Source organism: Pterocles gutturalis, unplaced genomic scaffold (assembly GCF_000699245.1).
Source record: "Pterocles gutturalis isolate BGI_N339 unplaced genomic scaffold, ASM69924v1 scaffold8138, whole genome shotgun sequence".
Taxonomy (NCBI): domain Eukaryota; kingdom Metazoa; phylum Chordata; class Aves; order Pterocliformes; family Pteroclidae; genus Pterocles; species Pterocles gutturalis.
In genome coordinates this window covers 33,673-59,214 of record NW_010120423.1, presented here as the reverse complement: position 1 = coordinate 59,214, position 25,542 = coordinate 33,673, and the positions used below count along the sequence as shown (strand labels likewise).

Below are 25,542 nucleotides of genomic sequence, written 5' to 3'. Positions count from 1 at the left end.
ACTTGGTTCATTGGCAAGACTGCTGATTTCTCTGTCTTCAGTTTTACCATATTTTGTGTTTGTTACATTTAAATATCTCTGAAAGACTTGTTCATTGATGAATTATTGTGTAAAAAGTGCTCTGAGTTCTCACTACGACAGCTGTGTGAAGACTTACTGCCTTTATTAAAGCAAAAAGCAATGTTTTGACTTGACACAATTTCATTTTTCCCAGCAAGGTATAAAAACCTAAAATAGAAAACAGTTGTGCATTTCATTTCAAAATTTTCAGAATAAAATATTTTGGAATATTGTTTTAAAACAAATACATTGCTCTTAAAACTTCCTATTGGGTTCTGATTTTTTGAGGCAAACCAAAATGATGACGTTCTAGTGTAACATCCTATCAAATTTAGTATTGATTCCATCTCATGATTTGGGGAAAAAATCTTTTGTATTTTTCAGTTAATAAATAGTCTGTATGGAAAATGTTTTTTGAGTTTACTAAGCATTATTACTTCCTAAAGACTGCCTGTAACTTTCTGCCTCATCAAGTGAAGTTTGATTGACCAGTGTAGAGAGAAATGTGCTAACAGTTCTGCTGTTGGTAGAAAATTCAGATTTGTCACATTCAAAATGATTTATAAGCAACTTCTTAAATAGAAATAATGCACAGTCGTGATTAGTACTCCTGACAAATAAGTGGCCAAAAAAGCCGTTGTGGCTTCTTGTACTTAAAGTTTAACTAAATTCCTAATAAGTGTGTATCATGCATTATTGCCACTTTCTAGGTACACTGCTAGCAACTTTGCATTATGAAGCAGATTTATAGACTCTGCAAATTAGAAGATATATCTCTCTAATGATATAGGCACAACTGTAAGTGATAGTTTCTAGAGCTTTTGTTACCTGTCCATGTGCTGTAGATGGCCACCATCACTATGGACAAGACCATATTAATGCACCTGATCCTGCTGAGCCTGGCGATTGGGAGCAGCCATGAGTGCTACTGTGAACATTACCCATGGGGGTCGTGGTCTGCCTGTTCACAGACCTGCAATTATGGCACACAGACCAGGCACAGGTAGAGTCAAACTATCTTACTACTTATATTTCTATTTATTTCCTGAGAAAATGTCACTTCTGGGGAGGAGGACCTGTGTCTGAAGTTCCAGCTTCCATGATATACTGAGAAAAATTGTCATATCCAAGTGTTTACCAGATGAATAGATTATATTTTTATTACAGGACTTAAAAATTACTAAATTACATATACAGACCATTACGGTGCCTCCAAACAAACCTATATCTGCCAACACATGTAGTGAGTAGAGAACAGCCAGATCCTGCACTGGCTTTGCCAGCAGCGTGCACTGAGCCGCCAGCCCCTGTGAGCAGGCAGGTCTGGTGCTCAGTGCCTCGCTCCGCGATGTCTGCCCAGTGCAGAGCAATGCCAGGAGAGGGGTCAGCTCCAGTGTGGCAAGCCTACAGAAAGTTCCTCCCTGTATGATTAATTTAATGACAACAGTTAAAGTCAAAGAAATTTTTTCAGAACCAAATTGGGTGCAATTCAGTGGTACACTCTAAACTTGTGCGGAATCCCCTTTTCCTCTTGGTTCTTTCTGTAGCTATTCTCTGGGACATTTGAGGTAACATGAATCAAAAAGGATTGCTGTATAAACTTAATGCATATTTGGATTTTTCTTTTTAACAACATTCTGCAGCTACCTATTATCTGCTACCTATTATCTCCCAAGTTTTTTCATTGGGCTCAAATAATTTTCTTTATCAGCTTTCACTCAGAGAGTAAGTACGATCTGTCTACGATTACTTTCTAGCATAACTTGTTGAATTTTTTTAGGCAATTAAGAATGGATGAATATTATCACCAAAACTTCTGTGACCAGCTGTGCACAAAGCAGGAATCTCGTGCATGTAACCAGCAAATATGCCCTATCAACTGTGAACTTGGAGACTTTGGCCCTTGGTCAGAATGTGACCCATGTGTTAAAAAACAAGTAGGTAGAAAACGCACTATGTAGGTTAAAAGCAAGAAATTACGCTTAAGAGATCTCTTTGTTTTAGACATTCAACTTTATGGCAATTTATCTGCAAAATGACAGTTTAAGTTAACAATATTGTTATATGAATTATAACAGTAGAAGATGCCCCATCCCTGGAGGTGTTCAAGGCCAGGCTGGATGAGGCTTTGAGCAACCTGGTCTAGAGGGAGGTGTCCCTGCCCATGTTGGAACTAGATGATGTCTGAGGTCCCTTCCAACCCAAACCACTCTATGCTTCTGTGATTCTATGAAGATGGAGAGAGCAAGTTAAAATAAGCAGATCAAAACAGAAAGGTGTGACTTAGTAGTGTTAATCCATTTATGAGAACTTGCTTCAAAAGTTCCATTGTCACAATTAAAGATGAGTTTTCCATATAAAGGATAAATTAAGCTGTAGATTTTGCATGTCTGTTTAAGCCGGAGAAGGTAACGGAATCTTTAGCTTATCTGTAGCATTCTATATGTTCTAAAGGAAAGGAAAATAGGATCAAATAATTGGTTAAAATGAGTTAACTGTCAAATCCTAACCAGCACTGGCTAGAAGTGCTCAGAGTATGCCTTACAGTGATAGTCAGGATCAGTTTGAGAATGCTGTTAAGAAATCCAAAGCACCTTTCCCCCAACCTTTATAGCCTACACAAAAAACAGGTGGATGTACTTAGTATCTGTGGAATAAAGTTCCAGGATGGTGTTTTTTCCTCTTGGGATTGTGTCTGTTGACTGATGGTAGACTTAGAGATGAAACGGCAGAGAGGTGGAACGTTAGGTTCAAGTGGATTCGACCTAAAGAAACCAAGCACTAGCAAAGGTAAGGTTGGAGGGAGTGGAGGGGAGTGTGGATTGTTTGGGGTAGTTATGTGGCTAGTGGATCTGAGCTTTGAGGCCCACCATGAGAGCAGCTCTGGGTTTCTGTGCAGACATACTCTACAGCTCTCTGAATGTCCTGCTTAGCTTCAGAAATCCATGCCTGAAAAGCAATCTTGAAAAACCTGTCAGATATCATAAGTACATCTTTACATACCTATATAACTTTCTGATGCCCATGCAGGAGGAGGAAGCCAAGGAGAAGCTGTTCTAGGCATGAGATGTGAACCACCCTGTGCGGTTCCCATCCTGCAGCTGGGATGGAGGGTATGAGAGCAGAGGAGGGAGAAACACTGAGAGAGTGGGAGACAATAAATAAGCTGCAAGAGGTGAGAAGGGGCATTGCTCTCAGCTGAACTGACTTTTTTTTTGTAATCAATATCCTCTTCAGTGTCTGAGTTTCTTACCTATGCATCCATATATAGAAGCATTGTTCATTTTTATTAACTTTAAATATCGATGCAACATATTTGCTGCTTCAAGCAAAAGGTGTTTTTGTTGACTGTGATCCATTTTTCCCTCCAACCTGTAAAGATCACTGCTTGTGACCTTTATAAAAATAAACAACCATCAAAATGGAGGATGTGCCTTCCAATATAAGTGTGAAGATTACTGCAGGCAAGCTCTCAGTCAGGGAGAAGAATGCAGAGTTGGAAACATGCAAAAATAATATAGTGTTAGGTATTCCAAATGGAGTACCTGGAAGGGTTATCTTGAGCTCAAAAGCTTTTAGTGTTGCTCTTCACACTCTCCCTTCATTGTCACTCAGTTACTGATTTTTACTAGACATCTTCTTGCATTGTTTGACTCCAGGGTCTGTCTCCTGGGAGGGAAGTAACAGAAGTCTGCAAGGAACTGTGCTTTTCCAGTGAGGAAAATTTGTGAAGGAGGAACTGTTCAGTTGCATGCAGACAGGTCTCACCAGCAGTGCCTTGAAGTGGAAAATGTACCTGAAGTGATTTGTTTAGCAGCCTTCAGCTTTGTTATTCTGCATGGAGCGTACTGACTTGGGAAAAACAAAACAAAACAAAACAAAACAAAACAAAACAAAACAAAACAAAACAGTGAGCTCCAGATTTTGCTCCCAGATCTCCTTCAGTAACAGAAACTTTCAGGAAAACCATTTTTGTCCTCCCCAGTCATCCAGTGCTCCTCAGACAAGAGACCTCATGTGTGGGAGCCAAGCCAGCTGGTTTGAGGATGGGAATACGTGCCACTGTCAGAGTATTTCTATTTCAACAGAGATGATAAAGAACAGGAAAAGACTCACTAATCCTGTTCACACCCCATTTCCTACTGTACCTTTAAAGCTGAAAATACAGGGACTGAATGTTTGATTCCTCCAGTGATGTTGCCCAGGTTGTCAGGTGTTTAATCATGTATGCTCTGCTAGCACTGTTGAAGCTTTGGGTTTTCTGTTCCCTGTCTCTTTACCTGGGATGATGGCATGGTAGGATTTAAGGACAAAAATAACTGACTATTTCCTTCAGGCCTCTGGTTTTGATAAAGCTTCAGCAGCACTGAGGCATGTTGCTTTGCCTGTGGTACACAGCTACAAAAGCAGTTTGCACAAACAACCCTGGTTTTATTTCTTCTGCCTTTCAGTTTCGTGTACGGACACTCCTGCGACCATCCCAGTTTGGGGGTCAGGCCTGTACCAAGCCCCTGATGGATTCCCGCCCATGCTTCCCAACCAAGCTCTGCAACATAGTGGAAGCTGATTGCAAGAATAAATTTCAGTGTGAAAGTGGTAACGATAATGCATAGCTCCTGCATTATTAGAGAGTCAAAAGATTAGACACTGAGACAAAAAAGGTCTAGATGATCCACATATTGTGTACTCCATGCACAAATTTCAGGGAAAAGGAGCAGGGAGAAAGTCTACTTAAGGATTTCATATGTATTAGTTACAGCTTATTTTTTACATCTTCTTCTGTATCTGAAAGTAACTGAAGTGCAATCTCTAGCCTGAGATGTCAGTATGACCCTGATAGCTAGACAGTAGCACGGTTCCAATAATATTTCTTTAAACAAATTTTTCATGTACAAACATATCCATAGAGTTTGCCTGAACATAAACTCACACTATTTTTGTTAAATTTGTGGGTATTTCTTGTTTGCTTCAATTTAAATATACCTGAGTAGCCTCCAAATAACTTTATCCACATATCCTTTTGCTAAAACTTAAATTAAACTTTTGCAGCTTCAGAGCAAGGCAAAACTGGCAGAACTGAAACGACTGTTTCTTATTGGAATAATATGGGCGTTACACTGCCTCGCTGTTAATTCCTATGGCAAATTCACACCTTTCCTAGGGAAGAAGACAAGACTGCCCTTTTCTGCATTCAGACATGATAAATCTTTGCATAAAGTTTCTTGCTGCTGCTGTTTCTCTGGTGCAGGTCGCTGTATTGCAAAAAATTTGGAATGCAATGGAGAAAACGACTGTGGGGACAACTCTGATGAAAGAAATTGTGGAAGGAAAAAGATTGTGTGTAACAGGAAGTATGAGAACATCCCAGGTGTGCAGTTAATAGGCAGTGGGTAAGCCAGTTTTGCTTATTTTTCATAAACTTGAGATTGCCATTTCACTAATTCACATAAACAAGATAATCCCCAATTAGCATGTGAGAGTATCCTATTAAAACACATACTCTCTCAAATTAAATGTAATAAGAAGTTATAAAAATGCAACCAAACTACCAGGCTAGGACTTGCCCACTCCATCTGCCAGTCCAACTCTGCTATGCTGGTGCACTAGTAAAAAGCTGACAGGGAGAACTGCTGTCTGAGTGAACCTTCCTACCTCTCAGCAACCAGAACATGACGTACTGGCAACTTCCAGCTCAGTTACGTCAAGTGTTTCAGAAATTTTGAGGATGTTCCTCTACAGTCTATGATTCATTTCATACGATACCAACCACACCAACGATACCTCTTCCAGGCTACTAATTTAAGCAGTGTAAAACCTAGACATGGGATGCCTGTCCAGGGTAGTCTTGCATTTTTTAATTGTATTTTGAATTCAGTCCACTCTGATAACATCACTTATGGCAAAAATATAGAACTGCTTATTCATTTTCCTAGGCCATTTTTAGGTGATTCTCTGCTTAAGAGTGACTGTCTTGTGCTGACCTTGGGGTCATCTAGAGAGCTAGGCACCGCTGGAAAGCAGGAAACAGAATTGCCACTACAGCAATTTTTCAGGTGACTTCAGTGTGTGTGAGAAGTTCTTGCAGAGGAATTTCTTTCAAGGCAGTAGCATAACCCAGATGCTCGTACCATTTAATTCAAACTTATAAAATCTTCAGTGCAGCAATATATCACTGAATGCTTCAAGTCTGTATGTCTTTTTCAGATTGTTTAATCTCTGGAAATAATTTTTTGCTAGATTTCACATTCTGGCAGGAGAGAGCCGAGGGGAAGTCCTTGGCAACTCATTCAATGGAGGACAATGCACAATAGTGAAGCGCAATGAGACAAGGAAATCATACCGTGTTCCTGCAAACCTGGAGGCTGTCAGCTTTCAGGTATTCTCATGCAGCAACTCCTAGTTGAAAAACCATTGCCATAATCCCAATCCAAGTTACGCACTCAAGCCTTAAGCAGTAATGTATGTTTTCAGACAAGATTTCTCAACCTGGTGAGGCCTGAACGTGCTTCAGGTGACATGCGGAAACAGGATAAATTGAGCAGTCGGGTGGCTCTGCTCACACCTTTCAGAGCTGTGTTTACTCACTGCATCATATATCAGAGTCAAGATGATTAATTTGGGCTTCTCTCCTGCTTCCTTATGGCTGTCTTTTGTTCTGGCTTGGTACTGAGGGCCTTGCTCCTCACCCTGACATAAACTGGCCAGAGGCTCGTTCAGGCCCAAAGCTCATTTCAGCATCACTGCTGTATCCTTGCGGTACCAATGACTGTCCTAACTTCAGCTTCCTTCTAGTCACCTCTGCCCTTGGGACACAGTTCCTTCCTGAGCCATTTCAGCCCCTCAGTCCTGCCTGTTCCCTGCTCGGCCCCTCTGGCGAGCAGCAAGGAGAGGTGGCAGACACCAAGCCTGGGAGGCAGGAGGACAAGAAGTACACAGCCTGGGGACAGGCCAAGGCCAAAACAAACCTGGCCTCTATCTTACAAAAAATTTGGGAATCACTGATTATTTTAGACCTGATATTTTAGACACTGATACTTTAAAAATACTTTTAATACGATGGTTAGGGCACAACATCTGGCTGTGCATGTATCAGTAGGACGTGTCCGAAGCCAATGGATACTGCTTTGGGGAAGGCAGTATCTTTTGGGAAAGAAAGGCAGACAGGATGTGAAAAAAGCTCAACTAACGAGTGAAACTTGAACTGCTGTTTTTTTTCTATGAGTGCTGTGAGTTTTTAGTATTACTTTAACAAGAACAACTGAGCAAAAGACACCCTAACATGTTCCATGGAAACTGCAATTGGATTGGCCATGACATGTAGGTTTTGTTAATAATGGTGAAAAATTACTGTGTGCAGAAATATTCAGTGGGGGAAAAACAAGTGTTGGCTTGCTCACATCTCTTTAAAGTTCTGTGGTTTATGAAGTTGCTGGTGTCCATTTGCAGAACTGTTGAGAGTTTGTGAATCTCACCTTTGAGAGTGCATCTGTATCTTGTAACATTTAGAGCAGCCTTTGGTATAGAAGGGTTACTAGATCAGGTTTTCTTCTTGAAACTCCATCGTGCTTTCATGCAAAAGCACATGACTTCTTGGAGAATGGAAGTGGACTGGGGGAATGGACAACCTCACCTCCCAAGGTCCTTGGCAGCTCTATTAATTAAACAAGTCTAGAGGAAAGAAAAAATTGAATCTTTCAAACACCCACAGGGATTTGCCTGAGTTTTGGGAAATTAGTCATGTCTGAAATGATGCTAAAGTCGTCTTTGTGCTTTGTACAACAGCACCACTGAGGTTTACCAGCCTGATCAATCAGGTTCGCTCCCAGTTCGTCTCTACCTACCCTTAGTCCACCATGCAGTATAGGTGTTAATACTGCAAGTATACTCTAAGACTCTCTTCTGGAAACTTGTTAATTCCTCTAGTTGGGAATTAAGAATGACAGAAAATATCAGGCTCTTTGCCTTGTACAATATAGAAGCCATGATACTGGGACTTAGTCATTGTGTGGACATAGCATGAAGGTCTGAGAACCTTTGAAAAGTGTGTTGAAACACTTGTTGAAAATCATTCCTAAGCTTTGGGGCATGAGGGTGGGGGATTTTAGAAGAAAGTGTTGCTTGCTTTTTGTTGCTTGCCTTTTTTTTTTTTTTTTTTTTTAAATATAAATCCCTGTTAGTAAGTCTCCTTATCTTGTATTCATCTCACATATTAACCTTTCTCAGCCTCACCTTTTACAATGCAAACAGGTTTTTAGCTTACTGACATGTCTCAAATAATTAGGCTTGTTTCTTCCATTAAAAAAAAAAACCAAGAATTCATTGCTTGATAGGTTTATGTTTCAGATTATTATTTGGGCAAATGCATTTTGCTTTACTGAATCTCCAGGTAACAGATGAAGAGGATGACGTAACATCAGATTTCTACAATGATTTAACTCCCCTGAGTGAAAGTGCTCATGGAAGTAATTCATTCACTCATGGTGCTCGAAGCTCTTCTGGTATCCCATTTTTATTTTCAAGAAAGACACGTGTTAAAGTCACATCATCTTCCTTCTTCAAGAAAGCCATTGAAGCTTCATATGAAAAGGTAGTTGAATGTTGCCTCCAATTTCTTCCTTTCATTCAATTGTTGTCTGCTTAGTTCAGAACTGATCTACCAAAGGCTACTTTCCTTCTCAAGGCATTGGCATCCCATGTTTTTTTAAAAAAAAAACCACTAGAATTACACAATAAAAAGTTCCTCTTTTGATACCACAGGATGTTCCTCATTGTAATACACCTTCTGTAATGCAATATGCTTCTTTTTTTTTTTTTTTTTTTTTTTTTGTACAGAAATCATAGGCTTATTCCACTTGAAAAAGCATAGATTTGACATAGATTTGAGATTATCAGTTCAAGTAAACCACTCTTTTCCCTATTATAGATTAAGAAGGCAGAATGCCATGTAGTAACAGTAGCAGACAACTGTAAAAAGAAATTAATTGCACTCAGGAATGTTATACATATGCGTGTACTGGGAATTAATCTACATTAGTTTTTGATTTGGTAACTAAATTGCATATTGGAGTCTCATGGCTGCCAAGATGCACTTGGTCATATAGGTAATATCAGAAATAACACACCCCCAGAAAGGTTTCTGAGAACAAAAAACCTTTAACACAGATGAATACTGTGAGATATATGATTATGTACTTTTATAGTTTAATGGCAGTAAAGGATGGGTTATTGTTTGCACTTCTGCATGGAAGAGGCCAGAGGACAGACCGAAGCTAAGGCCTGTTGAAACCCAGGAGTTTTAGTACAATTGGCATGAATCTTTTACAGAAATATCAGCCTTAATATTAAGATTCCCTATGATGGAAGTTTACTGCATGCCTTGCTATCTTGTCCTAACGGTTAAGTAACATGTCTGCTTAAATAGTCCATTACTTCTAGTTTGAATTCAATTATATTGAAGTTCCAGCTACTGGAAACCTGTTGACTTTCATTCCCATGTAGATACCTGTTTAGAGATCAGGCTGTTCTTTTGTGCAACTGATAAGTACACTTTGGTGGAATGGTGGCTCTTATTGGCTTAAACCCAAACTAAAGCTACTTACGGAAAAGTTAATTTAAATGAAACTTTCATCAGGAAAGTTTTTTGGACATATGGTGGTTTTCAGCACTGTTGTCATGAAATCCCAGAAACCCAACTGAAACAGCCAATAACTTAGTCTGATGTTGCCTAAAGATGACACAAGTTAAAATCCATTCTTAGTGGATCCATAGGAGGAATTTTAACTTGTGTCTTCCTCATCTTATCTACTGTGTCATACAGGAAGCCTCTATTTTTATTTCTATCTCTATAAATGTTATTTATATGTGTTTGTAGATAGATATTTACTTACGTATGTTTGAGAGTCTGATAAATTAATTTGCAATACTTCCTTAAACAGTGAAAACAGAAGTTTACATACATCAGTTAAAAGGAGGGGGAACTTACCTGGCCTTTGGGAGGTCAGATTCAGACCTATATACTTAATGGTGTCCAGAAGGGTTTCACTTAAGCATCCCAGGGTTTCTAGAAGGTCCGATCCACTTGAAAGGTCATTCATTTTTCCATATTGCCACGGAATAAATATAAAAACTTGACATTTTTCAAGTCAATTTTTATTTACTATAAGCTTTTTTTAGCTAAGCTGACTGGTCCTCTAATATGTCTTCTTGGTTTCTGATCCTTTAATCGTAGAATCATAGAACCATAGAACTATAGAACCATAGAATAGTTTGGGTTGGAATGCACCTTTAAAGGCCATCTTGTCCACCCCCCCCCCCCGCCGTGCAATGAGCAGAGATATCTTCAACTAGATCAGGGTGCTCAAACCCTGTCCAACCTGACCTTAAATGTGTTCAGGGGTGGGGCATACACTACCTCTCTGTGCAGCCTGTCCCAGTGTTTCACTGCCCTCATCATAAAAAGTTTCTTCCTTATATCTAGCCTGAATCTACCTTCTTTTAGTTTAAACTCATTACCCCTTGTCCTGCCACTACAGACCCTACTAAAAAGTCTGTCCCCATCTTTCTTATAAGACCCCTTTAAGTATTGAAAGGTTGCAATAAGGTGTCCCTAGAACTTTCTCTTCTCCAGGCTAAACAACCCCAACTCTCTCAGCTGCTCCTCATAGGAGAGGTGCTCCATCTCTCTGATTATATTTGTAGCCCTCCTCTGGACCCCGTCCAACAGGTCCATGTTTTCCTGCGCTGAGGACTCCAGAGCTGGAAGCAGTACTGCAGCTGGGGTCTCATGAGAGCAGAGTAGAGAGGGAGAATCACCGCCCTTGACCTGCTGGTCACACTTCTTTTGATACAGCCCAGCATATGATAAAATGCACTTAATTGCTGGTAATAGAAGTACTTAATATACTTTTGATAGCACATCAAACATAAATTCATATTTAGCATGCAAGTGCATGCTAAAGCCAACTAAAGCTTTAAAATCAATATTTGCCAAAGTGGCCTGCAATTTTGTGTGTCATAACTGAAATGCTAGCTGGCACAGCTGAAAATTGAGGATCAGAAGCTAAATCACCTGAGAATCCTAAAAATTATTTTAGCACAGGGTATTTTAGGAGCTGAATATAACCTAGGATTTTTTACATACTCTATTTCTTCCATTCTTATTCTCACTGCAGCAGAAAGCTGTGTATCCTTAGCTTATTTTCCAGTGTGCAGATGAGAGCACTGAAATGAGCAGTGCTGTGCAAAACTGAAAGCTGAGGTCCAGCTTGCGTGTCACATTGCTCAGTTCTGTCTGGGAGAACTCCTGTTTAGATGCATCCTTGTGTCTTCTAAGCCGAGTGACCTTGGAGACAGAAGTGGAGCAGAGCCAACCTACCAGAAGCAAAATTCAGTAACAAACTGTTTCATAATGCATCTTTCCTATCTGCCAGTTGGTCCTTTGCCCCATTTTCCTGCCCCTCCTTTTGCTCTTGATCTCTTTGGTTCAGCCTTGTGCCATCAGTTCCACCTGTCACTTTGTAAACCCCTTCTTTCATCATTTTCTGTTCCTCTCCTTTTTATTTATTTAAACTCCTACACAGTCTCTAGTATTGCAAAAATATATGAACTAGCTGTTTCAAAACCATCAGTCTTATCTAAATGCAAGAGATGTTTCCAGTTTTTGAACTTTCTCCTTTTTCTTGTCTCTCACATTAACAGCATGACACTTGAACTCAATGAGATATTTATCCCTGCGGTTTAGTTATAGTTTTAGCAGACAAATTATGAAACTTCGTAAGAGTGAGTATCCAAAACACCCACTCCCACTCACCAGATTAGTTGCAAATGACCCATGGATGCTTATAATCTGAAGCGTTTCCTCTGAAACTTTTGGTTGTCTCATCAGCTGCAGGTGTGTTTGTTACGGCAGGAATCCTTTTGCTTTCTGTTTGGTAGGTGCTCAGGGAGTCCTAATTTTTATTGGAATTCTATACACACTCACAATGTAAAGGAATAATGAGCATTGTCCTCAAGAACCTCACAGGGCTGGAAGCTCCAGGCCTAGTTTGTTCATGGTTAAAGTGGAATGATACACGGGATTAATTCGTTCTTGGTCTATATCTCAGGACATACTCTTGGCTCCTCTACTTTCTGCAATTTACTGCTTATGAGGGTGCTAAGACTCCCCTTTTCTTGTTTCTAGAATTCCAACTTTATTAGAGTCCATAAAGTAATTTCTGTTGCAAACTTCACAATGAAACAGTCAGATCTGCAGCTCTCAGATGTCCTTCTAAAAGCAATTAACCACCTGCCATTGGAGTACGACTACGCTTTATACAGCAGAATATTTGATGACTTTGGCACTCATTACTACACCTCTGGGAAGATGGGTGGTTTCTATGACATTCTTTACCAGTATAGCTCTGAAGAACTGAAGAACTCAGGTATGTAGTCTTTAACAAGAAAATATCATTATTTGTTTACCAGCTTTTCTTATCACTGTTTTTAGGTCTTACACTACATAGTAAGTTCTCCAACGGCAAAAAATCCTTTAGACTTGCACGGACTCAGGAATTACTCACACTGCCTGAATATAGAGCAAGAAGAAATTTTTGCTCTACACTGTCTTAATTTGAAAGGTACAAGAGGTTCCTTACTTGATCAACCTCATTGTGTTCAGGGAAACCTCTTAAGACCTTCAGATCAAGACCAGGTGCCACCAGGAAAAGGTGCTCCACCATACTTCAGTGTGGGACTGAGATCTGAAAGGTGTAAGTGGTACTTTTTGGGATACAGCCATCTAACTTGTTGGTATTGATTAGAAATCACTCTAAAAAAAATTCCCATGACTATCAGACTGTCAAAATGAGAAGACAGTACCACAAAAGTGGAAATCTGAGGTTAAAAGCTCTGATCCTTAGTGCCACTTCTGTAACTTGCATGGATATGGGAGGGTACCTAAAGAGGGTGTAAGCATGGCTCAGTCCAATGCTGTTAATACATGGGGAAGCAGGTGCCTGCAGTGGTGAAGCTTCCAGTGATGGGTGACGAGCAAGGAGACCTGCAATAGCTCACCTTGATGTGGGAGCCTAGGGGCAGGGTGCCATCATGCAACATGGTTATGGTGAGGAAGCTGCTGCTCTGTGGTATTTCTAGGCCTCACAGTGGATGAGTCAATGGAGTGTGTCCGAACAGAAACAACAAGGCGTGTGTTTTTCCGGAAGAAAAAGAAAGTCAGTACCAGATGCACCACAAACAGGATGACTGTGAAACAGGAAGGTAACCATGATGAGAACAGGGCCCATGTCCTTATGCACACCCTGAGAGACACCATTCCCCTCAGCTAGGTGCCCCAGGTGATCTCGCAGCTCTGTTGAACTACAAATGCTCTTCCACCACCATCAGAGGAGCCGGTGTTTCACTGTTTGTCCCTGAAGCAAGCACTGGAAACATCCTCTTACTTGCAAAAGAAATTATCACGTAGGAATGCTCTTCCTCTCCTCTGGACCACCATCACTGGGGATCTGCTGACACTGTCTCTTCCAGTTTGTCACGGATCTGACAAATATTCCCCATGGCCCAGGTTCCAGGGCCAGGCATGCTGAACTGGGAAATGGGCACAACTAGAAATGTGTGATCATGACTGAGTCCCTGATCTTCTTTAAGGGTTCCTCAGGGCTTATTGAGAGAGCTGGGCAGCAACAGCACACTCCCTGACCTTCTCCTCCCATCTTCCTGATGCCAGGCAGACATCTAAGTGCGTGAGTTCCCTGGCAATGCCAGAAATGTGTCTCAGGAACTGCAGAAAGTTGGTGAATTTTTTGCAAGAATGGCAAGAGTCATGTTCTGCATCACTAAAAACACGTATTTCACCAACACAACATTGTTTTTTGTCCTCATTTCATGATCAATTTCCATCACTCAGGTGTTTGCAGCTGTGACTAAAGATCTTGCCTTGTAATGTGTTCTAGAATACCCTGCTGTATTCCCTGCACTTTCCACAAGTGTCTGTATAGTTCTGAATAGCTCCATGTCTGAGGTCTCAGACACTTTCTTTTGGAAGACTATGACAGGCTGCTATCATAGCAGGGATTGTTTTTCTGATCTTAGACTTAATTTTTCAAATGGTAGCTTCAAAAATTTAATCTTAGTATATTCTTCTATATTCTCCTACACTTTTTCTTAGAACTCTCTTGTTATATCAGCTGTCTTTGGAGGTCTTTGTCTGACAATACTGAAATGAAGCCCCCTTTCAGGCTCCATTTTGGAATCAGCTGAACGGTCAGTCTCCCTGGTAAAAGGCGGCAGGTCAGAGTATGCGGCAGCTCTGGCCTGGGAGAAAAAGGGGGCTTTTCCAGGACACACAGTCTTCACAAACTGGCTGGAATCAACAAAGGACAATCCTGTGGTGATTGACTTTGAGGTAAGAGAAGAACAAGAAAACACTAAGACAGTCATGCGGTTACCAGTTATCAGCTCTTCAAAGACCTCTGCAGGTGTTTTTGTCTTTTAAATCAGGATGATGCTGTGTGTGATACGAATGCACAAATATACGGGCGTACCATAAACATACAAAATGTTTATTAGAAATGCTTCTTGTGCATGTCAGTTTGTAAGTCACACCAGACTTGCATTGTCCATGAACAGTAAGAGGGAGGAATACAAGTGAATTACTTGGGCACCAGCAGGAGCTCAGGAACAGGCAGGGGTTAGCTACTGTGCAGGAAAGCAGTGCATGGTGCTGGGAACACTTTTTTTCCCTTGTCAGGCCTCTTGCCAGGTATGGCATACAGCTAAACTGAAATGTAACAGAATTCCCCTGGTAGCTCTCTCCTGCTCCTTGAATGCAGTGTGACAGTGCTGTTGTGCATTTGCTGAGCTGCCTGGCTCCCTGGCTGGCACAGCAGCCGCTCAGCAGTGGTGGCAAAGCACTTGAGGCAAACACCAAAACCCACCTGAATGCAGCATCCAGTGATCTCTCTCCCCCTGCAGCTGCTGAGCTGCTAAAGGCAGTGTAGGAATGTCTCACAAGGCAGGGACCAGCAAACCCCACATCCTCTATGGTGTCCTGAAATTTTAGACATGGTATTCCACGTGTCTGGTTTTCCACTGTCTCACAGAGCCTTAAACTGGGGTAAGAAAAGCAATATAAACAAGATAATATAGATGCATAGCACTGTCATGCTCCTTTAAAGCATCCATAACTTTCAGCACACATGACTCCTGTGTAATACAGCTTCATATGCAGGCTCTAGTGTCTTTAAAATCCTGCAGCTACCCTCAGCAGGACCCTGCTGTGTCTAGGTAACTGCTCACTGAATGGCTGTCTACCAGGTGTCGCCCATTGTCGATCTGGTGAAGAACGTGCCATGTGCCATGACCAAGCGTCGCAACCTGATGAGAGCCCTGAGAGAATATGCGGGCAGGTTTGACCCTTGCCAGTGTGCCCCTTGCCCCAACAACGGCAGGCCTGTGCTTTCTGGGACAGAGTGCTTCTGCCTGTGCCAGGCTGGAACCTACGGCAAAAACTGTGAGACACAAGCTCCAGGTTACAAATCAGGTATTTGGGGTGATGCTGTCATAATGTAATAATATGGTCCTTCTGGTATCTATTTGTCAAAGATGAATCTGGCATAACTTTCCCTTACTAAATCCATAAGACTTCTTAGCACACGGTGATGCTCATGAAGTATAAGAATAAAGGTAGGATTAAAATAAAAAATCAAACTGAATAGGCGTGGCTCAAAAGGAACTTTAAGACACAGTAAAATATTCCTTAGCTACATCATTAAGATAATGGGAAATAAGCTGTTCAGCAATAAGGATGAAGTTGAGATCAAAGATAATTGATGCAAAAATTAAGAAACCTTTTTCTTAGTTTTCCTATAGCCTATTACGCTTAAGCCTAATGGAGCTAAAAAATGTTAATTACAATGTGGAAGGAAAACTCAGTCATCTTAAGGAGAGGAAATATAATTATCATTCTGAAGAATTCAAAGAACAATCTCCTGCAAGCAGGTTTCTGAATGAAATTGTCACTAGTGTCATTCTAATGGGAAATAGAAACTGTATTATATTTATTATTACATATATTTATATTGCAGGGCCAAAAGAGGACAGAAGAGAAAGTCGCTTTAGTCAGCTACAGGTCTTATTATCTGACCCTGATAAATATTTTGAAAAAAATAAGCAATTAAGATATGCAGATAGAGATTAATGTAGAAATTGTATTGCATGTAGAAAAGAAAGGCTGTGTAAATAAGAATTTTTATAGATTCTTCATGGTAGTACAGACAAAATATCACAGGGGTTAAGAAAAAAAGGTAGTGTTTTAATTTAGCTTGCATGGGATATAGATTTGGGGTTTAGATGTGGTGTTAGGGCTCAGATTTATTTAATAACTCATTCAATACCAAGCTATGAAAAAAGGTTGTCAACACCACAAAAACTCAAACATTTGTGTGTGCAATTGAAGTAGAAAATAAGCTGTTTCTGAGTTTGAATGTTACTTGCAATCAAAACTAGAAAGGGAGTTATATTTTAGGTTTTCATGAAGAAGCTGGAATCTGGCTCATCACCTCTTTGGAAAACTTCACATTCTAGGGACAATCTACTCCTTTCACAGTAACAATTTAACATCCTCTGGAAACGACAATTACGAATTTACTACCATCCCTCTTGTATGTGTTCTTAAGAGAAATAGTAGGTATAGTACAGATCTACCAAAAGACAGGATTTATTTCTTGCAGTTGCTGTAGATGGCCGCTGGGGTTGCTGGTCTGAATGGAGTTCATGCAACACTTCCTACAAAACAAGGAGGACCCGGGAGTGTAATAACCCCTCCCCGATGAACGGTGGAAAGCCCTGTGAAGGTGAATGGGAAGAAGAGGAGGACTGTTATGTCTCTGTGTTCACGGACAGGTAAGAAGATGGTAGATCAAAAGATCTCCACAGTCATAGGGCATAGTTAAGGAGACCTCCAGAATGGCTTTGTAAGTACCAAGAGGAAATAGCAGACAATTCTTCCATCTGAACTTCTGTGGCAGGGATGAGAAAAGGAAATGTCTGAAAATCTTTGCAATTTGCTTCAAGTTTGAATTTATTAATTGTTTAGTCCTAGAAAGTGGCTGATGAATTACATACTAAAGTATGCCTGTAGATCTCTTACGCTGCTTTGCATGGGTTCTTGTCCAAAGCCAAGGAGAACACATCTGCTTCTGTTCGTGGGAATTTGCAGTTTCCATTTTTTTAATATCACATCATCTTCTCTTAGTGGTTTAGGTCTGAACTCAGTCTCACAGAGAATTCCACTGAAACTACCAAGCTTTTCATATTCCCACGTTGAGGTACTGGTTTTGCATGGTTTTAACTTAAAATCATAACTCCAGCCCCAAACTGGCTCAGTTTCTTGCATCTTCAAGAGCAAACCTTTGTACAGACTCAGTTTTTCTATAAGAACCAGGAGATGAAGTAGGATTTTCATCATCCCTGCTGTAATGACTACAGAGTAGATTCTGGAGTGGATAGGATTAAAAGCAATGGGCTCCACAGTTCTTTGTTATCCATCTCAGTTAGACACCACAGGCTGTACAGCTCCATGCTCACAGAGACTAGCCTCCTTTAACCATTACCCAATGGCAACAGGCAGGTTTTGGCTACACTATTTAAGTCCAACAAAATCACATGGACTCCTTAGAGATTTCTGCCATATGCTGTTCTTTGCCTCTTTTTTCTTAGTCTATAAAAATATAAGTTATCTTGATAGAGACTGTAGGCCTCTATCTATCACTTTTGTAGCACTCTCACAATCTCCCTCCTGTCAACACCTACAACTTTTGATGACCACCGTATTTTACTTAACGGAACGATGTTTCTTCACCCTGAGAGGTGGACTGGACACAGCTGCAGCATTCCTACCCAAATAGCAGTCTGACATTGTTATCTGGTGAAACCAATGTTTGAGATACATCCTTACCAGCAAACTTTTACTTTTCAGGGGTGCTCCTTGCATAAATGGTGATGAAGCCAGGAGAGAAGAGGATGTCTTGATTGGTGAACCTGAGTCTGGATGCTCCAGGCCAGACCCACCAGAAAACGGCTTTATCAGAGTGAGCATGAAAAATGAGTGATACAGAAGGAAAGTGTAGTGGTTGCAGAGCTGGGAAATTTTACAGCTTCTTTGCTACATGTGCCTGATACCCAAGCTAGCTACTGTGCTAGTGAGCATGGTGCTGTGTATGTGATGTGCTGTGGGACCCTAGTCCACCAAAGTCCACCACCAACTGAAGCAAAAGCAAAGTAAAATCAATTTCAAACAGTTGTCCTTGAATGCTTGTTTTGTAACCATGACATCAGTTAGTGCATCTTGGACAAAAACATCATTGTATAGGTGAGTGGATCAGTCACATATCAGAGTCGGAAAAGCATCATACCATCACACTTTTATCATTGTTTCTTTTGATAATGTAGTCTTGTTACCATAGATTTTTAAGGTTTTTTTTTTTTAATTTATTTTTTTGTAGAATGAAAAGAACCAGTATGCTGTGGGGGAAGAAGCTGAAATTGCTTGTGTGAGCGGTCATGTCCTCAGTGGCTATCAATTCCTTCGGTGTCTGCCAGATCAAACCTGGACACAGCAACCTGTTGAATGTCAACGTAAGAAAGAGAAAACCAACTTAGCCCAGCAACAAAACAGAAGTGGATGAAAAAGACAAAAAGTAGATTTCAATACAGGTTTTAACAAAAGAACCTGTAATAACACCTGAAAAGATTGCATTTTAAGAAGATATTTCATGTAGAGATGGCAAAACCTACTGAGTCACTACATTATCCTCTTTCAATTCAGAACTGTTAGTATTATGTACTTTGTAATGATATTGTAATATACAATGCTTTAGAAAACCCTCAGATGGATGCTATGAAGTCCTCCTCTTGTCTAGTTTTAAATATCTTTAACAGAAGAGCTTATCTTTTGTTTCCAGACTTACGCAGATATCTCCAAGTTGGTGATAGTTATGCTGAAGAATGCATCACTTTTTATGATGTGTCTCTAACCACCACCACCCTCTCCCAGGCTGCCTTGAAAATCCCCACGATAAATCAATGCCTTGAAGTATTTACAGCCCAATTAAGAATTAAGGATCAGAACTGACCTGGTTTTGTTAACCTGAGAGATTCCAGTAGTTTTCTAAAACCACAGAATCATGGAATCATCTAACTTGGAAAAGACCTTTAAGATGAAGTCCAGCTGCTAACCTAACACTGCCAAGTCCACCATTAAACCATGTCCCTGAGCGCCACATCTACGCTTCTTTTAAATATCTCCAGAGATGGTGACTCACCCACTTCCCTGAGCAGCCTGTTCCAGTGCTTGACAACCCTTTTGGTGAAGAAATTTTTCCTAATATCCAATCTAATCCTCTCCTGGCACAACCTGAGGCCATTTCCTCTTGTCCTATTGCTTGTTACTTGGGAAAAGAGACCAACACCCACCTCGCTACACCCTCCTTATGAACTTAGTGTTAATTTTCTCAAAAAAAATTCACCTGAATATGCTTATGAGCTTTCTATTGCCATTGATTTTAATTGTTTTGTTAATAGCTTCATCTACAAAAGACAAATTAAAACACATTGTAATGCAATTCTTATTATTTTTAAAATGTAAAATTAAATTACTCATACAAGCATACATTAGAAACACATTGTAATTATTTAGTTATTGATGGAAAATTATTTTTAAAGACTATGACAGTGCACTGAAAATTTCTAGACTTACGTCAAATTAGTGTTAGTTTTGAATGTCAGTCAAAAGTTTAATGCTATTGAATGTCTTAATGGCTCTTCAAATGAAGCATTATGACTTCCTGTAAATACCTTCATACCATAAAGCCAACAAAAATTACACATTTTTCTTCTTTGTTACAGCCTCAGCATGCCTCAGGCCACCAACATCTGACAGTGTCACAGTTTCCCCATTTAAGCAACAGTACAACATTGGTGAAACCGTGAAACTGAGCTGCCAAGTTGGGTTTATAGTTACTGGTCAAACACAGTATACCTGTGGGAAAGACCTGTCCTGGATACCTCCTATTTTGAGATCTATTACATGTGAAAAAGGTTAGTATGCCTGCAGACAATTTATTGTTTCTATACGGCTGGTATTAACATCAGAGTTTAGTTTAGCTAGCTGGAACTAGGGGGCAGATGACTGGTTTTAAGACATATATCAACTGTCATTAATTTTGTTTTTATTTTGTCGCTACCATAGTACCATATAAGTTCAGCCCCAAACTTCTGCATTAAGTTCAGAAATTTTGGGTGCAGTGTACTGTATACTTTAATTGTAAAATTGAGATACTAAACTTGTTTTTTTAAAAAACAAAACAAACCCCAGCTGCATTAACAAGGCTTTATGAAAGTAAAAAAGGAGAATGCTTTCTATTGAAACTTCAGCTTCTCTTGTTGTACAGGATTTTCCAGTGATTCTTACAAAGACTGATGAATCCCAACCACAATAGCTTTTGAAGAGAGAAATATGGGATAAAGAGAAATAAATCCATTTTAGGTTTTACAGCAGGAGTCTAAGATATTTCTGTTCACTTGTTAGTAGTTACAGTAACTCTCCCTCTTTTGTTTCAGATGTGCAAACTAAAATTAGAGGTGTTTGCAATCCCGGACGAAAGCAGGTTGGATCTCAGTGTGTTTGTATGTCTCCAGAAGATGACTGTGGGTAAGTTAAGTACTTTAATTAGAAAAAGAAAAGTCAGAGTTTGTCCACTGATAGACCAAGAGCCCACTGTGACACAAAAGGAAGAAGGGCAAAAGACGGCAGCAATTCAGGGCTACTCTCTGTTCAGATATTAGCCAGGTACGCCTCTACGTTAAATTACAGTCCCATTGATAGACTATGAAATAAATGAACAATGACTTTAACAAAATGGCACACCATGGTGCATCCTTCTAATCTACATTACCACCTGCTACTAGAGATCCCAACTTTTCCTTTTCTTCTCTTTATTACTCCAATTTCTAGATTTTCACTGTCATCACCTTGCTGTAATAGGTCATGCTCCTTGTGTCTGAGATTCACATTTCGCAGAGCATAAAAAATACGTAAGACTTGGATTTACTGTCTCTTTACACAACATGACCTGCGCAGACCACTGAGCCTTCAAGTGAGTAGGTTATCCTAGAGGATTTTTAGTAAATGACTGGCCCGGATGGAGGTGTGGTGTGAGGCCGGAGACAGGAAAGATGAGTACAGACTGAATATGAGCTGGGCTGTTGCAAGGCTGAGATCAACACACATTCCACCACAGGGCTCCGTGTGACCACAGGCAAGTCCCTTGGCATGGAATTCATCTCACTCATGTGAGTCCCCAAATAAACAGGTATCTGCTCTCTCTCAAGTCCTCAGGTAGAAAGACAGCATGTTCAGAGGGTGGTAGACATTGTCAAAAGTATATAGGCCAAATCCTCGGAAAACTAGAGAGGTTTTGTTGGCTAAAGTTATAAGCTTAACTCAGGAGGCTAAACAAGGTGAACTGTATTGCTTCTTCTCTTTGGGAAATTACTAAGCTCCACAAAATGATGCTACTTGGAAGTGCCTGCGCCTGCTGAGAACAAATCCACTCAGGAAAGAAGAACAATACAGAAAGAAACTACAAGCAGCATGGCTGGGTTTGCCTGCCATTGGTCCCAAAATAACTGTGCCTCAGAGGCAGTCTTGCACACAGAGCTACAGGGATACATTAACTCAGACAAGGCACCCCAGAGCCTGGGGAAATTTCCCACACCTTGTGGAGGTAGCAGCACTGCCTGTTTTCTTGTGCAGGCACATGTTCTTCACCTCCAATCTGTCAGACAAAACTAAAGTTTCCTCATCTCACAGCACTATGCTGTGTCAGATCCACATCCTGCAGTAGCTGGGACAGCCTTAGGTCTTTAGACAGACATACAATCTGGCCGTGGCTTTGCTGCATTTCATCCAACACTGGTGGAGCATTTAGAAGCATGGACTTGTTCCACAGACTGCTAAAATAATTTTTCTTTTTCCCTTGGGGCAGCCACTACTCAGAAGACATCTGTGTGCTACATGCTGTTTCTGAGAAGAATGTCACCAAGCCCAGCTGTCAGTATTCAGCTGAAATGTGCCTTGGAAAGCAGACATTTCATTTCTTGTATGCTGGCCCTTGCCATGGTGATTCCAACCTAGACTGGGCTATTGAAAGGGCAAAGCTCTCTACTAATAGCTTGAAGAAAGTGCCCTGTGGCTATGACACCTGCTATGACTGGGAGGAGTGTCCAGGTATGACTTCTGAATGATGGGATTTATCCAATCTTGTATGTGTAGAAATAAAATGTGTTGACTCCTTTACTGCTCCAGGAACGGGATTTACAGGCATTGTGCTCCATCTGAGCAATTTACAGTGAGAGAAGTGTGGATGTGTTGTCAGTCCCATGTCCCTGCTACCAAGTGTTGTACTTTGATATATGCCTTTTCCCTTAGGCACAAGTGGTGTAGCATTGCCGCTTAACACTAGTAAGGCACAAAAGGAACTTGGAGATTAAGGGAACTTTGTCAAGGATAATTAACATTTGAATCTTTAATCACAGAAACTAGTCAGAATGTTATCACCCGTTCTCTGTGAGGCTACTGGAAACACTAGTTTGTACTTCAGGAGTTAATTTGGGCCACATCCTCTAGAGCATATAATTAAATTATGAAATTAGATCATGATTGTACTTAAAAAGCAAGATTGGGGCCATCAGGCTTAAAGTTATTTTAATGCTAAAATTTGCAAATACCCATATGTGAAAACTGTTAGTTTTAATGAACTAGCTAAGCTGGTGAAATCCCTAAAAGGATTATTTTACAAACACTGTTGTGCAACTTGTCTGTTTACTCTGTAACTTGGTGATAAGAGCAGTGGATTTTCCTGTAAATGTCTGAGGCACTGGCTAGCTCTGCGCAGATCAAGCACTTGCCAGGAAAAGGCTGAGTGTCAGACACACTTTTTCTTCACTTGCTTCCGGAAACAGATATGACCCTTATCACACATTGTCTGCTTATGACAAATAAAGCAAGGCAGTGTGCAGCAAGCCTAAACCCCTGGTCTGAAGATGCAAGAGTTCTACAGCACAGGATTTAAAGTAGGTGGCTGTAAAATTACTGCATGAGATCTTGGTCCTTGTGGGGCTGAAGCAGAGGGCACAATCAGGTGTGCCCCTAGAGGGACATGCTGTGTTGGAGTCTCTAGGCACCTTGGTCTCCTGGGAAATCAGTTATGATTTTAAAAAATACTGGGCTTATTTATTCCAGGGGCCCTAAGAAGCCTACATTTGCTCCCACCATGGAGGTGGCTTAAAGCTGGATCCTCTGCCAGCACCTCAGTGTTTTTCTTTCAAAAGCCCACAGAGGAGCCCTATTCAGTGAGGATAAATATGAGAGAGAGAGGAGGAAAATGCTTTAAATAGAACATGTTTTCATTGTGGTGCTCCAGAGGTTTGAACTGGACTTTCCTCCTCTCTACCTCGACAAAAGTCCTCTTTCTTGTGGGTATGCACAAACATTTAGGAAATGGAAGTTTTGGTTTTCCTGAGAACGAGTAGTTGGTATCAACACAGAGGCAGAAGATGCTGCAGTACCATGTGAAGGCAGCCAAACAGAGGAAAACACACATTTTTTCAAGAAAGAGAAGGCAGAAACTTTCCTGCCTAAGGGATTTCTGGGAAATAATATAAAGAGTCAGAATCTGATTAGATCAGAAATGGTAATGAAATAACTGGCAGGAATGAGATTTACCACAGGCCAGCAGCAGGTAGCTTATAGCATTCATAAAAGGAGCTTTAATGAAACAGGAGCTGACACAATATGGACCATAAGACTCCATTTCACAGCAACATTGTGTGCAAGGATAATTGGGAACAGAAAGTCAACTTATTATCTTTTTGTTTAGAAGAAAGGTCAGGGAAAGCCAGTGGATAAAAATAGTCAGATACTTTATTTTTGCTTCTGTATGGGCCACTGCTGCAAAAACTGATATTTAAAGCTGCTTTTGTCTCTATTCCTAATACCCTACCTACCATCTACTGTGTGCGCTATAGGCTTTTTGTAAATAATGTATCACGAACCTCCAATAGTGTTTCTCCCTCTTGAAATCTGTAATGTTGTCAAACTATAAAATATGTTTTCAGTCATGACATTTGCAGCTAAAACTCCAATACATTCATTCCCAGAGACAGAGACCCAGTGCTCCTGCCTGATGCCTTACCAGTGCCCCAAAGAAGAGAGCCACCTTCACTGCATCCGTATGCAATCAACAGGGAGGAGGAGGAGAGTGACTCATTGCATGCTAGCAGCCATGAAGTGTGCTGGCATCAAACTGGAGGTGCTGGAGCAGGGGAGCTGCCTGGTATAACCCATCAGCTCTTCTGGCAGCCACCACGATCACCCCACTGTGCACAGGCTGCACCAGCTGGGGGAAAAATCATCTGGTTATGAAAGCAAAAGTAGATCAAAAACAAAGGATGAAAAAAAATAATAGAGCTCACAGATTTTTGGGAGAAGGTTGGCAGCGGGTTTTTTTTTTTTTTGTTATGAAAATGATCTGGGTTGTGGGATACGGGGACTGCTTCACTGCTGGTAGCTCTGTGGATGTACAGAGGGAGGGAGGGGAACAGATGGGAAGGGAAAAAGGGAAGCATTGCCTCTGGTCTCCCCTGGTTCTGGATGAAACTTTTAATTTCCTCAGCTATTTGTTGCTCTGCTCCTGCACTTGTGAGTTCTGTTCACCTTGGTCATCTCTCTGGCTGAGCACTGAATGTTATCATGCAGGCAGGCAAACTTCAGCAGCATTGCACATTCCCTCTGACACCTAATGGGGTCATGAAGGAGGTTATCAGTCTGGGAACTCACGGTAAAAATTCAGGGAGAAATACTAAATACTGAAAACCACAAATATTTAATGATTGAGTGAAGTCTTCAAAACCATGAGATTTTAAATCAGAGTAACTGAAGGGAGGAAATATTTCCTTTCTCGGGTGGTTTGCCAGTTTTGAGGCTTAGGCACTTTTGGAGAATTTTTATGGTACCCCTTGAGGTGAATTAAATACATGTTTGTGCTTAAATATAAAATAAAAATCTAATGAATAATGCATTGGGCAGAGTCCTACTGCAGTACTGCATGGTTCTACATGAAGTCTGCAAAGATGCATCACAAGCAGATTCCTTAAATACACTTGCACCAGCACCAATCTTGAGAGCAGTTGGGGCACCTCAGCCCAGCCAGCCATGGGTCCATGCCCCAGCCCAGCTCTGCTGCCCAAACATGGCCCCTAAGCTTGGGCCTCTGAGGGCTCCCAGTCCAGGATGGCTACAAGCTGAGGTTGTTTCCTATCTCATCACCAAGAGAAATTTCACTCCCTTGCAAGCAGTCATTCTTTCTCTGGCATTTCTACTTACTGCCAGTTTAACTGCTTCTTGTAGTTGGGTCTTCTTGCCCT

General features: G+C 40.8%; 1 protein-coding gene across 1 annotated transcript; it reads left to right on the top strand.

Annotated features, from left to right (window-relative positions):
• The first annotated feature begins 938 nt into the window (after nucleotides 1–938).
• C6 (complement component 6) lies at nucleotides 939–24,458 on the top strand. The gene is made up of 17 exons (XM_010076897.1): nucleotides 939–1,063; nucleotides 1,841–1,997; nucleotides 4,512–4,656; nucleotides 5,309–5,450; nucleotides 6,298–6,436; nucleotides 8,447–8,647; nucleotides 12,242–12,482; nucleotides 13,195–13,317; nucleotides 14,295–14,461; nucleotides 15,373–15,598; nucleotides 16,788–16,959; nucleotides 18,035–18,146; nucleotides 18,561–18,693; nucleotides 19,963–20,154; nucleotides 20,677–20,767; nucleotides 22,104–22,345; nucleotides 24,283–24,458. Exons 1-17 carry the CDS (start codon nucleotides 939–941, stop codon nucleotides 24,456–24,458), a joined length of 2,784 nt encoding a protein of 927 aa, XP_010075199.1.
• The last annotated feature ends 1,084 nt before the right edge of the window (nucleotides 24,459–25,542 follow it).